The sequence below is a fragment of the Strigops habroptila genome, chromosome 1, assembly GCF_004027225.2.
Source record: "Strigops habroptila isolate Jane chromosome 1, bStrHab1.2.pri, whole genome shotgun sequence".
NCBI classification, from domain to species: Eukaryota; Metazoa; Chordata; class Aves; order Psittaciformes; family Psittacidae; genus Strigops; species Strigops habroptila.
The window spans coordinates 48,589,241-48,603,255 of record NC_044277.2 but is presented as its reverse complement, the minus strand read 5'-3'; the positions used below and the strand labels follow the sequence as shown (position 1 = coordinate 48,603,255).

Sequence of the window (14,015 nt, the reverse complement as noted above, 5' to 3'; positions counted from 1 at the left end):
GATGTTCTCCAAGTCCTCACTTGCACAGACAATCCTTACACACACAGTTTCCAGAGAATTAACAGAGCCTTCTACTCTACACCAGTAAATCCATCAAGCGTAGGGTTACGCTTCTGGTTTGTTTTGATTAGTGTTGTTTTCTGGAAGCCTATTCTAAAGCTCTAGCATGCTGCTCTAACAGTTTTCAGAGAAACACTTCTTTATTAAAGATGAGAGTGCCTACAGTCATCAGCTTAAGTGCAAATTGAATGCAGCCCTTAGGCTCTTGGAGAGTTGCCAGTAAGTCCTCATTTAGGCTAAATGTTAGTGGCCCCAAGATACAGCATCCTATTCATAGTACAGAACCAGATGGACCCAAATGAATGGGTTTGGCAAAATCTGTTTTGTTTTTAAAACAAAAACACTCTCAAGGAAAAGAAGAGTTAGCCTGTGCCCTTGTGCTTTACCTTCTAGAACAGCATGTTTAGTTGTTGATATTTATTTAACCTGTTTATGGAAACAGAATGGAAACGTGGCAAAAAAGTGAAATCAATCACAGCAATGCCACAGTGGCTGAATCAATGCTAATGTGACTTATGCTGCTTTTATAATGTTAAGATCAATGTACTTTTGCTTCTATTGATTTTTCTTTTTTGTACACTATATTATGGAGAATCTGTATTTAAAGGTCAGGGTAAGACCCAAATAGATAATATTCTCATCTGTATTTGGATAACAATAATTACTATCTGGCTGGTATCCAGTTATTGTTAGTTTTTGCAAACCTATATGATCACTTGTAAAATACAGCAAAGAATCACTGTCCTATCTATCTCATTTATTTTGTAAGCAATTATAGTGCCAAGAACAGTCACTGAGGTAGTATATTTTGCAAGATAACATTAAGGAAGTGTTTGGAAATGTATACATTGTGCAAGACTTCGTGTAGTGGCATATTTTGTGAATTTCTGCGGTTTTTTTGTTTCTTTTATCAAAGGTTATGGCACTTTACCTTATTTCTATGGAAATGTCGGTGATATTGTTGTAAGTCCCTTGCTGGTGAATTGCTATAAGATTCCACAGGTGGAAAACAAGGACTTGGATCTCTTGGGTTTGACCAGCAGTCAGCTGCTAAGTGTGGAAAATATGATACTTTTAACTATTCAGTATCTTGTCCAACTAGGTAAGCAATTTATCGTAAGCACTTGTTTTCATTTGTGACTGTCCTTTTTTCTTCCAACCGTCCCTATGTCCGTTTCAGAGCCAGTTTTCTGGCTACTTTTATGCCTGGAAAAGAGGTAAGTGGCTCCATCTAGCGTGTGTGACTTTGCTACTTTTCTCATCAGTCTGAAGTGAAGTGAATTTAAGGGCTGATGCTGCCTCTGCTCTCCATATGGGGATTGACCAGGTCACCTTTGTGAAATGGATTTGCAATGCAGATAACTCATTTGCTTAGGGTATCAAACCATCCGTTATCACAGCTCTTTTTAAGGACACTCGGTCTGTTTTATTCAGTTTTGTGACAAATGCTGGCAGATGTGTGATGGTTGTCATTGTTTTGGTGACAGCACTGTTTACATGAAAACCACATTTGTTATTCAGACTAAGGCAAGTGATTCAGTGAATATCTCATTCTTGCAGGTGTTTTTGGAATGGACTTTTTGCAGGTTTGAAAGCAAACCAGCAAACCGCATTTGGCTTCTCTTATTGCAGGCCCAGAAGTTTTTCTCTACCCTAGAGTAAAAAGCAGCTGACAGTTGACAGTGAGGTTTTAGAAGTTAAAGAATAATGCAGGGTAGTGTGGGGAAACTTCACACAGCAATCTTAGTCTTAACTTCTGTATTTGAAAATATGCTGCTTATCATAAAGGATTGTGAAATGTCTTCTGTGAAGAGCATGCTGCTTTTCCTATATCAGCTTTCTACCAGGGCATCTGTAGTACATAGTGATGTGAAATGTGCAAATGATGCAAAAGAATCACATCTGGTGATAACCCTATAATTTGGGGAGCAAATGTGCTCTGTGAAGGTTTCACCCATGAGTTCTTTTGCTTTGCTCTTCTCCCTTGATGCAGTACTGTAACAGACAGGAAAGAGGCCACCCTGTATTGTAATACTAAGTGGCCTGTTTGCTTTATCATTCTGTGCCTCAACAGTCCATCGGATGCTATGTTAGAACTCATAGAGGGTTTCTTTATTTTTTACAAGCTAAATGTTTTTCTGTTGCCTTTCCCTCACTGGACTTAAACTTGTTATTCGAGGTTTTCATCTTCATTGGAAAGTTTATAGAATCTGCATGTTAAAACCAGCTACTTCACACAGTTCTGGACTGATAGAGGCAGCTTGCAAATTTCCTCCAGAGAAACATGTAGGCAGCTGATGCAGTATTTCCAATTAAAAATAAACTATTTATTGAAACTTACTGTGTCAGTGAACCACACTCCATGAGCAAATCCAACCAAGCCTGTGCTTGCTGCAAACTAAAGAAGGCTTTATGCAAAGTTGCTGGTGCTGAGTTGTGTCTAGTGAGCACTGTGCCTTCAGCATAAAGCAGTTCCTGTATGAGCAGGTGTTTAATTTGGCTTTTGTTCTTATCTTTGCAAAGCTGAGTAGTTTTCCAATTGGCCTTATGTAGAGATGGGCGCCAGCGCTGTCAGATGAAAGAGCCTGATGAGGAGAAAATTAAAAACATTCTAAAAACATTCTGCAGAACATGGGGATCAAAACATGTTGCTGGTTTGAATATTGCTACAAATTTAAAACTTTTGGAACTGTGACAGTTGCACTGAACTGTAGCCTTTATCCCATTTTGTAAAATCAAAGCAAATTAAAGATGATTGGAGGGCAGCCAGCTAAAAGAATTTTGACAAGGAAAGAGACAAATACACGCACAATTGAACAGTTTGCTTATGTGAGCCTCTTTTAGTCTTGAAAAAGTAGGGCTAAAAGGTGATCCTTTTTTCCAGAGTATATTGCGAAAGAGTAAGATAAAGACAAAGATAAAAAAAGCAGACAGAAGAATGAAAGAGATACTGAATCTTGCCTGATTTTTTCAGATCTCACTACTTTTACAAAATATGCTTGCAGATGACTGTGATCACAGGTCATATGAATATTATTTATGAAAGTGTTCCTTTTTAGAAAAGAAAAAGATATATCTAGGAAATCCTTTGAGTTTTCCTATAAGGTTATGACAACATTATTGTGTGATAATGCTGTTGTGTTTTCAGAAATCAGCTGAGCAATCTCACAATATTACAAATCAAAACAAACATTTAAAAACATTTTAAACCTACCATGAAGACTATACACAGTGAAAGCTGTGATTGTGAGCCATAGCATTGCTCTAAATAAATTCCACTGACTGTGATAAAGGAAAAAGTGGAAAAAAGATCAAGAGGTGTGTTTGATTTCAGCATTTTACAGTCTGTCTCCTGTACCTATTCATATTTCACATTTGTTATCTTTGGCAGCATTTATAGTGAAGTATTCTGAAGCTTTGTTTTTATACCTCACAATCCCATATTTGCAGTATGGGTCACATTCTATCATGTGTAATTGCCTGCTTTTTACTATTGCACTACCCTTTCTACAAGCACAATCTCATCCTACACAGTGCTAAGGTCTCTGTTTTAGTTTTTCAGCTGCAGAATGTTTCTGGACCTTCTGTTAACTATCTGTTCAGAATTATAAAATTATTCTCTTTCCTCTGTTTTTGTGGTATATTTGAATCAGTTTGACTACATATACTCCCTGATACCAAGCGGTGTTCTGTAGCTTCAATATCTGAATGCACATCCAAACTCAAGACAGGAACAAGCCTCTGCCTTCAGTGGAAAGGATATTCAGACACTCAAAGCAAGAGGTTATCTCAGCAATTCTCATAGTCTTAGATTGTTGAAGGAGTGAGTTCTCTGTGGGATGCACTGTGAAGTGTGTCTACCCAGAAATGGAAGGTATTTGAATATGTTGTCTTAAACTGTATAGAATCATTTAGGTTGGAAAAGACCTTTAAGATCACAGAGTCCAATAGGTAACCTGCCCAGTAGCTGCCAAGTCCACCACTAAACCATGTTCCTCAGTGACACATCTACATGTCTTTTAAATACCCCCAGGAGTGGTGACTCCACCACTTCCCTGGACAGCATGTTCCGATGTTTGACAACCCTTTCAGTGAAGAAATTTTTCCTAATATCCAATCTAAACCTCCCCTGGTGCAGCTTGAGGCCATTACTTCTTGTCCTATCACTTGTTACTTGGGAGAAGAGACCAACACCCACCTCATTACAATCTCCTTTCAGGTAGTTGTAGGGAATGACAAGGTCTCCCCTGAGCCTCTTTTTCTCCAGGCTAAACAACCCCAGTTCCCTCAGCTGCTCCTCATAAGGCTTGTGCTCTAGACCCTTCGCCAGCTTCATTGCTCTTCTCCAGCACCTCTATGTCTTTCTTCTAGTGAGGGGCCCAGAACTGAAACACAGTATTCAAGGTGCAGCCTCACCAGTGCCGAATACAGGGTGATGATCACTGCCCTAGTCTTGCTACACACTAGTAGCCACACTAGTTCTGATACACGCCAGGATGCTGTTGGCCTTCTTGGTCACCTGGGCACACACTGGCTCATATTCAGTTGGCTCTTGACCAACACCCGCAGGTCTTTTCCACGTGGCATCAATCCAACCACTCTTCCCCGAGCCCGTAGCCTTGCATAGGGTTTTTGTGACTCAGGTGCAGGACCCAGCACTGAACCTTGTTGAAGCTAATGCAATTGGCCTTGGACCATCGACCCAGGCTGTTCAGATCCCTCTGTAGAGCCTTCCTACTCTCAAGCAGGTTACTCCCAGCCAACTTGGTGTCATCTACAAATTTACTGGGGGTGCACTTGGTCCCCTCATCCAGATCATTGATAAAGATATGAAACAGAACTGGCCCAAATACTGAGCCCTGGGGAACACCTCTTGCGACCAGCCACCAGCTGGATTTAACTCCGTTCACCGCCACTCTTTGGGCTTGGCCATCCAGCCCGTTTTTTACCCAGTGAAGAGTACACCCATTCAAGGCAGGAGCAGCCAGTTTCTCCAGGAGAATGCTATGGAGAATGGTGTCAAAGGCTTTACTGAAGTCTAAACAGACAAAATCCACAGCCTTTCCCTCATCTATAAGTGGGTCACCTTGTCATAGAAGGAGATCAAGTTAGCCAAGCAGGACCTGCCTTTCGCAAACCCGTATGGACTGGTCCTGATTGCCTGGTTGTCCTGTACATGCCACATGATGGCACTCAAGATGATCTGCTCCATAACCTTCTCTGGCACTGAGATCACTGCAGATGCTTTTGGAAGCATGACTATGTTAACAAGGTCTTTTTTAGATATTAATATTTTACAGTATTATTTGTTTTGCAGTTTTGTTTTCTGAAGTCAAGATGATACTTTCCATACTCTTTTATGTAGAGAAGTTTACAAATATTCCCTTTTAACTGTGACTTATTCCTGTACATGTATTTATGAAACTGTTCACAATCAAAGTAAATTTAGTTTTGTCTTCCATCTTACTGATACTAGTTCCATTATTTTTTCTGGATAGTTGTGGAGAAAGACTGCCATGAAACAAGTGTGGTATTAAAAACGTCACTAATCTAAAAATATTTCCTCATCAGTGCCTTTCTGAAAACTGTTTTTAAAAGTGTTTCTCATATAAATCATCTGAATATAATTCTGTGTACTCTGATACAGAACTCTGTCCATCTGTACAGTTATTTTCATTTTCTTGGATTTATGATGATGCCTGTGTCTAGAGCCTGTCTTTTAAGTAACCTCCCTCAATCAGCAAAAACTTGCTTTGATTTCTTTTAGTGTGTAACACCTTTTTTTTTATGAACGATATGTTGTAGATAGACTATTTCTGCAGAAGAAGGTTAATCTCTGTCAATAAATGTCCAGTTTGATATCTCCAAGGACCTAGAATGTGTGATGCTTTCTTAGAAAGGAAAACAGATTTCAAAAAAAGAGAACTATAAAGAGAGAATTATGCTCATACTGCATTAAATGAGACTCTTCAGAACTTTTTGGTTTGCATCAAAAATGAAAACAGCCTTGCATTTACAAGTCTGTAGATCTCCTACCATCCTATGGTAGTTGGATGGTGACACTCTCTATATGTTACTTCTCAGAAAGGCAAAGTGACAACAGGCAGCGGTTTTTACAGATTCTGTGCTATGGGTTATTTACCCACTTTCTTCCCTGCCTCTCACACAATCTTCCTGTTTCCTTTTCTTCACTGCCCTTTTTGCTTGTTGTCTTTGGCCCTGAAAGAAAACATAAAACCAAAACCAGTATTTACGTATCTCTGGTATTTAAGCCTCCTCTTTCATTCATAGAAAAGAAAGCTGTTGAAGCATGAAGCTATCTATCTCCTTTGGCACTGACATGAGATCTTGGCAATTTAAGCTGTGGTTACTTTTTACTCTGTGTTCATGAATTTTCATCTGTTCCTGAGTATCCTTGACAATGAGATGAGTATTACTGAGCGAAATGTTAATTGAAGCTGAGTTGGAGACTGATGCTGAGATAACATAGCTTCTATTTCTGTTTTCCAGTTGAAGTTCACAAGACAGTTTATGAAGTCTGAAGAATTTAGACCTAAATTTGCATATACTTCTTTATATTAGAAATTTGAAGATTTGCTAAATTAATTGAACTTAACTAAAGTCAAAGAAGAGGTTAAACATGTTTATTTACATCCATGCTTAGTTTACTATTATGCACGATGAGAAAAAGCAAATCAAAGACCACTTGACAGGCTTCATCATACTGCATGGCTGCAATCAGACTGCGAGGATAAGCATTTGGGTTTTCTGCTGTAAGAACATATGAAGGCTACAAAAAGGGGAGATGGTGGGAGAAAGAATGTCATATGAATATAAGAATATGCCATGTGGGTAGATATCCACTGAGTAGTGAGTGGGTTTTGTAAATGTAAAAAATATGGTAAAGGAGCTTGTCAGATGAAGACAGACGTGATTATTTCTGGTTCAATAACATTTTGATAGGAGATACTGTTGTTCTGTTTGTTTGTTTTCAATGTAGGTCCTGACCAGATACCCCTGAGGGAAGAATTTGAGCAGATCATGTTGAAAGCTATGCAGGAGTTCAGTCTGAGAGAGCGATCCTTGCAAATGAGTGCACAGTGTGCCTCTGTGTCACCAGGTCAACTCCCTTGGCTTGCTAGGTTAATCGCTAGTGTGTCCCGGGACCTCGTGCATGTGGTTGTAACCCAGAATTCATTGGCAGAGGGCATCTCGGAGACCTTGAGGTCTCTCAATGAAATGAAACATCAGCAAAAGCTACCAGATTATGTAGTTGCCATTTGTACATCCAAGATAAGAGGAAATGAGTTCTGCGTAGTAGTCTTGGGTGAGTATATTTGCAGTACACTTCTAATACCAATGCAGTTTTGCTGGATTAATTTTCTTGAGTCATTGTTACAGCTTTTAAATCCCTTTTGTTCTCTTTATTCTCCTTTGTATGTTACACTTCAATGTCACCATTTACTCCATCAAGACTTGGAGTACTGATGCCTATGAGGATCTAGAAAAATAGCTGTAGGTTAGTTGTTACTACTCCTTGAGAGGCCTGAGACTTTGTGAGGCTACCTTAAAAAATACCTGGAAGTAACCCAGGTAACAAAGTAGTTGGTTTGTCTTTCTCTGTTTTGTGTAGCTGTGCTGTTTCACATGGCAATATTGACCACAGTCTTCTGCAGACCACTGTAAAACAGAAGATGCTTTATCCTTTTTACCATGTTGATTTTCAAATTCTGCGTTGGTGACTGGCTGTAATGTTTGTGTATGGATGTGACACATACATGAGTGTGTCTGGATGAGAGTGACTCTTGATTGGTCATCTTTCATTTGTAGTCAGATAAATTGGTAATGTCATTTTTCTACTTTTTTTCCCACACTAGGGATAATTATTTTTTCATATTTACCCAGAATCCTCTATTCCATCTAAGGTACAAATACTCATTTTGCATATCATCTGTCACCCAAGTGTGCAAAACTATGGGCAACAGCTTGCAAAAAGTGTGCTAAACTGCTATAACTAATTCTCCCATTGCTAGCAAAATAGGCTTGAGACTGCTCTCCCAGCCTACTGGGTAAAGGCAGTGGAGATCCATGACTGAACATCAGCATTACCCGCACTTCTAGTTTGAACAGGTTGTGTTGGTAGTACACTATATTAAAGATTGCTCTTGCCTTTTTTCCCCTCTTCTCCAGGTCAGTATCAGTCTAGGGCACTCGCGGAAAGCATGCTTACTACCAGTGAATTTTTAAAGGAGATCAGTTATGAGCTCATCACAGGGAAAGTTAGTTTCCTGGCATCGCATTTCAAAAACACATCTTTAGGTGAGTGATCCTGACAACAGACGTTCTAGCCAAGACAAACATGTCTTCAGGGCTGGGTGTGTCTCCTGCTCAGCAGTTAAAGTGCACATGAATACAGCTCTGCCCTCTCCACCTTTCCTTCTCTCCATTCACTGCGAGTAAAGGAGCGCTCGGCTCCTTCACCCATGCAGTGCAAGTTACTCATCACATGGCAGAATATTTTAAACCCTGTTTATACTACTGAATGTAACAGCAGGGCACTCAGAAGTGCATGAGTCTCTGCTTCTAGCACAGGTTTTGGAGGTTGTTTTATAGTGTATGTTTCTTTGTAATCATCAGATGTCACCGCTAGCTGTAAACGCACAGAGCTGAAATTATGCAGCTGTGGTATGGGTTTTTTTGGAATTCATTCAACTGGCAAATCAGTAAATAAAAGAGAAAAATATTCTCCCTCCCTCTCTTCCCCCTCTCTCCAGTCCCCTGCCCCTTTGCAGATTTGGCATCAACTGCGTGAGAACACGTGTGTATGTAATGTTCTGCATCATTTGTCTGAAACAGCTTTCAGATAATTTGGTGTTGCTAATTCTTACCTAGGTGATGATTTGGACAAGCTGCTGGAGAAAATGCTACAGCAGCGAGGGGAAAGTGTCATTATTCCTTTCAATGGAGATGTTAGCGAGTGTGTGTCATCTCAAGAGGCAATTGCCATGGTTTCTACACAAGAACCAGGTACATTTTTTTATGTGCAAGATGTGAAATAAGTGAGTAGTTTGTTAAATGTCAGATTGCATGTGCTTCAAGAGTCAGGGCACAGCTGCAGACAGTGTGCCAACCTTCAAATATTAATATTGCCAGCTGAATGTGGCAATATAGCAGTCTCTCAGACAGAAAATCTCTGTAGTAACCTTCAGCAACTTTCCCCCCTGTTTTGTAATTTCTAAGCTAAAATATGTGCTCTTCTGTTATGCACTAGGCAGAGTAGAAATGCTCCTTTGTCATGTTGGCAGTGTGGACTCGTCTTGTGCTTCTGCATCTAGAAAAGGAATGTAACCTTGTGCTTAAGGCAGAGGATTCTTGTTCTCATCTCCCCAGGTGTCCTCCTGTTTCTTACCTTTTGCTATTCCTCACTTTCCACCTGTAAAATGGTAATAATGTGTACTACAGACTTGTGCTCTGAGGCTTAAACTTTTAGGAAAAGTGTTTTAAGATCGTGGACTGAAAGTGCTAGGCAAGCGTAATCTATAATTTGCTTATTTCAGATGTGTATTATTCAGCAAAATGGGATGAGATACTTAGGTGCAAAAGATGAGTTAGGATTGCCTGTCTAAAAATGCTAATCATAATTTTTCCCATTTTGGAATTCCTTAATTATTCAGAGTTGTAACTATACTTTCATTTTCATATGACAGTAATGGTAAAAGACACACAGAGCTGTTGTGAACACTGAAGTTCTTCTAGGTCTAGTATCAAAGCAAATTCAAACTCTAGTAAAGACTTTTCGCTATGAAAGGTAGATGTGCACTTGATTCACATTAGTTAGTTTAAATGAATCAGCTCAGTGTTAGATCTGAATGAAAGCAAGGTGGTTGAGAGTCTCCACATGGATTGGGAAATCCAAATAGGAATGCTGGCAGGAACTTTGTTCTGGCACCCCCAGAAAGGCAACTCTTGAGCTTCCTCACAGGATTAATTTGAAGAGAGAATAATCCATTTTGTTGGATTTTGTTGTTGTTGTTACTGTCTAATGATGTGCAGCAGTGCTTTTTTAAACCTTCATGTTTTCTCAAACTACTGTTCTGAGCTAATTTTGTCTTTAAAATATGGCTGTACAGTGGTTGAAGCTACCGAGAATCTGTCTGAATAAAAAAAAAGAAAGAGAGGTGAGCCTCCTAGGCAGTGAGAGGGACCTTTCTCCCATAGTAGCCTGCTGAAATGAACACTGAGGCAGGTTGGAGCAGGAGATAAGAGCACGCACACAAACACACGTGTTTATATAAAAATTAACATACCAGGTTTTTGTCCAAACACCTTCCAATTTTCATGTAAATTGCAGGATTTTATAAAGTGGCTTATTACTTAAAAAAGCAACAGTAGTTCTTGTGTATTAAATTTGCAGAGTTTTGGGTTTTTTTCTTGTTCTTTTAAAAGAAATTTGCCCTAGGTAATATTTTATGATAAGCAGTCCATTAATGAGAATTTACTTCGTAGTAGAAAAAACGACATAAAAACCCCCAAACCCAAGCAAACAAAACCACAAAAACCCTCACATCTTTAATGGCATTACAGGATTCATTTTGATAATCTGCATGTTGAAAATATTCAGGGGCTAATGAATTTGGACATTGAATTTACCTGCTAGAAATACTGATGTATAGGAGCATGCATTGTCTTTGAGGAAACATGAATGCTCTGGTACACATCTATAGAGAGCAAAGCTCCTGTCCCCCAGTTCTCTGCAGCTAGTGTTATATTGACATTATTAAATGCAGAGAAATCTGAGACTAACATTTTGTTAAACATCAAGGAACCTCCAAAGAAATTAGCGTCTTCCCTCCCCCAGTAATTGAGATTTATTGCCTAGGTGCATTGCTCATCTTCCGTTCACAGCACGTGTAACTATCAGTCAGTATACAGACATCTGGCTATCTCAGTCATGACTAAGAGTGGGGCTCAGTACTTCAGAGCAGAGGTGATATACAAATGAACTCCTAATTAACCTGCTGTCCTGTTAGTCTTTTTGGCAGGATTATCAACACAGGCTCAGTTTCCTCAGATTGATAGGTGTGCTGGTGCTCATCCTATTGTGCCCTGAGCACAGCACCCTCAGCACCCATGACTGGTTCTCCCAGTAGTGTGATAGAGGGAAGTTCCTAAAGGGAAACTGCAAGTTTCAGGAGAATATTAGAGCTCTCCTATAAGAATGTGTGTATATGCTTTTTATATATGTACACATGCACATCTTTTTTATGTGTGTGTGTGTGTGTGTGTATATATATATTAGATATAAGGAAGAGGTTCTTTTACTATGAGGGTGGTGAGGCACTGGCACAAGTTGCCCAGAGAAGCTGTGGCTGCCCCATCCCCCCATCCCTGGCAGTGTCCAAGGCCAGATTGGACGGGGCTTTGAGCAACCTGGTCTGGTGGAAGGCAGCCCTGCCCATGGCAGGGGAGATTGGAACTAGAGGATCTTTAAGCTCTTTTCCAACCCAAACCATTCTATGATTCTTATGATTCTATATATACACGCCTATTGTGTATGTGTTGGTTCATTTGACAGAATGCATTTGACTGTGTTGACATTGAGGTTTCCTTGGGTTGCACTGTTAAAAATCCTCAAAACACTTAGGGCATTGAAAAAATGGGCAGTGCTGTATTGAGGCCATCTGATATATTATCACATTTTGATCAAAACAAGAAAGTTGACATTTGTGATCTGGACCCAGCTCTACAGAGTGTAGAGATTTATTCTGATGAGTGATTTTTTTATTCTGATAATAGAGGGTAGGCTCTTTGGAGGATCGTGTTTATTGGGGGGGGTGGGAAAATAAACATGTTTCTTGTGTTTTGTTTTCTTTTTTCAAATAACACTCTCTAGATTTGGATGTTGATACCTTCCAAATTTACCAGCCACAGCTTACAGTTGCCAGAAAGCTCTTGTCCCAGGTTTGTGCTATAGCAGACAGTGGCAATCAGAGCCTGGATCTGGGCCACTTCAGCAAAGTAGATTTCATCGTTATAGTTCCCCGTTCAGAGGTCCTGGTGCAGCAGACCCTTCAACGGATTCGACAATCAGGTAAAAGGGAGGGGAGGGCAAAAGAGATTGTTAAATCAAAGTACGTGATGTTATTCAGTCATATCTGGTATGAATGGAGAAGTCAGTTCCTCCAACACGTATTTTGCATGTCTAATATTAGCTTCATTAGTTAGTATCGCTGATGAATTCTCAATACCTTCCTTTCATAAACTGGGCCCAAGCTGTACCATGTGTCAAAAGAAATTGCCATAGTCATGCAGGTCTGAGGAAGGTGTGTCCTGAGGAGCATGCACCTGTCAAAACAGGGAGGGGATGAGCAAATGTGACTGTTCAGATCTCTCATCCCCTGGAGCTGTTAGTGACATTTGTCCTAAGTCCGTATGTTTGTGCATGTACTCGCATATGAATTGGCACAGATGTATGTGCAGGAAGCTCCCTCACTAGGCAGATAAATGCCTGAGTAATATATGCACGTTGGCACACAATAGTTGCCATACTGGTTCACATGGTGAGCTTTCTTGTCTGGGGTTCTGTGTCTGGCCATGACTGGTACCAAATGCTTCAGAAGGAACAAGAAAGCCTTAGTGTACAGACTATGGAATATGTCCCCCTTGAGAGTGACCTCTGTTATGCACTCTGTTAGTGACTGATAAGTGCCCAGAAAAACATAAGAATTTCTTCATGGAGAAAATGACTGTCTAATAGAATGAAGGACTATCTGTGTAATTGTTTGGTCTTTTTTTAGCTCCTGATATCTGGGAGTAATGAAGTCCTCAGGCTAATTGTGTGTTTAGAGGGGTTTTTTTTAATCAGCTGAACTTTTATTTTTGTCTGCTTTCAGCTTTATCTAATAATACCTTCATTTGCATTTGAAAAACAGGAGTATGAGCTTCTGATGTAAAGTGTCTATGAGTGGTTTTGGGTAGCTGCTAGCTTTTTTCCCCCCTCTTATTTTCTGCTCTGAATTGAACAGTGCCACAGTTTTTGATTGTGCAGATATACCCTGGTATTGCTAAATACTGTGATCCATCTCTATTTTTTTCGTCTGCGTTGTACTATTTTATTAGTTAAATAAAAAGAGTAAAATAGATTACTTGAAGTACAAGTTGCTTTTTCTTTCTAACATAACTTTAGGAGGTTTTTTTGTTCCATTCCATGTTTCTTCAGACATTGAATTTACTTAATTTGCTGCTACACATTAAACCAAAGGTTTTCTGGTATCTGTTAACAGAGTTTCACATTTATTTTATTTTTTTAAATGAATGGGTTTTACTTTACTTTTTAAAATATATTTTTTAAAATCAATAAGACCCTGGCAAATACATGGTTGACCCACAGAACTAGCTTGTTGCTACTTCTTTAAATGGCATTCAGAGCTATACACATTACATCATGCCTACTTTATGCATACGATGGCAGACTATCATTACAAAGACTGCTAGAGTAGTTGTATTGACACAAACATTGAGGCAGGGCATAAAAAATTATGTGATATTAGCAAGAGCCAATTTTATATATGTTTATACTTATTGCAAAGGAAAGGTCAGAATACTTTTTCTGGCTCAAACAGGAGTGACATATTAGCTAAATGTGAGCGACTTTGGCCTAGGATCATGGAGCATAGCCAACCAAGCGCTGCTCTGGACATTTTTTGTGGAGGTCTGATTTTTCTTTTTCACTTTTTGGCAATGTGAGAAGTCTTTGAAAGGTCTTCGGGCACTTTTTGGAGGAGATCCAGAAGTGAAGAAGCACATTTCTGTCCCCACTGTGAGAGAAAATACATTCAGATGATCATCACTGTATCAGCGATTTAGCTAAGTCCTCATGGTGGCTGACAAGTGGCAACCTATCATTGACACCTCATCTTTGAATGCACTCAAAGGAAAAGATTTTTGTTGCATTC

At 39.6% G+C, this 14,015-nt stretch overlaps 1 protein-coding gene across 6 annotated transcripts in view; it reads left to right on the top strand.

Annotated features, from left to right (window-relative positions):
* GREB1L (GREB1 like retinoic acid receptor coactivator) overlaps positions 1–14,015 on the top strand; it is a 137,458-nt gene that overhangs the window by 95,917 nt on the left and 27,526 nt on the right. For all 6 annotated transcript variants that reach the window (XM_030483752.1, XM_030483776.1, XM_030483759.1 and 3 more), the window contains 5 exons: positions 977–1,162; positions 7,061–7,387; positions 8,251–8,379; positions 8,953–9,087; positions 11,954–12,151. In XM_030483752.1, the coding sequence (XP_030339612.1) occupies positions 977–1,162; positions 7,061–7,387; positions 8,251–8,379; positions 8,953–9,087; positions 11,954–12,151 (975 nt within the window). The remainder of the gene's footprint in view (positions 1–976; positions 1,163–7,060; positions 7,388–8,250; positions 8,380–8,952; positions 9,088–11,953; positions 12,152–14,015) is intronic.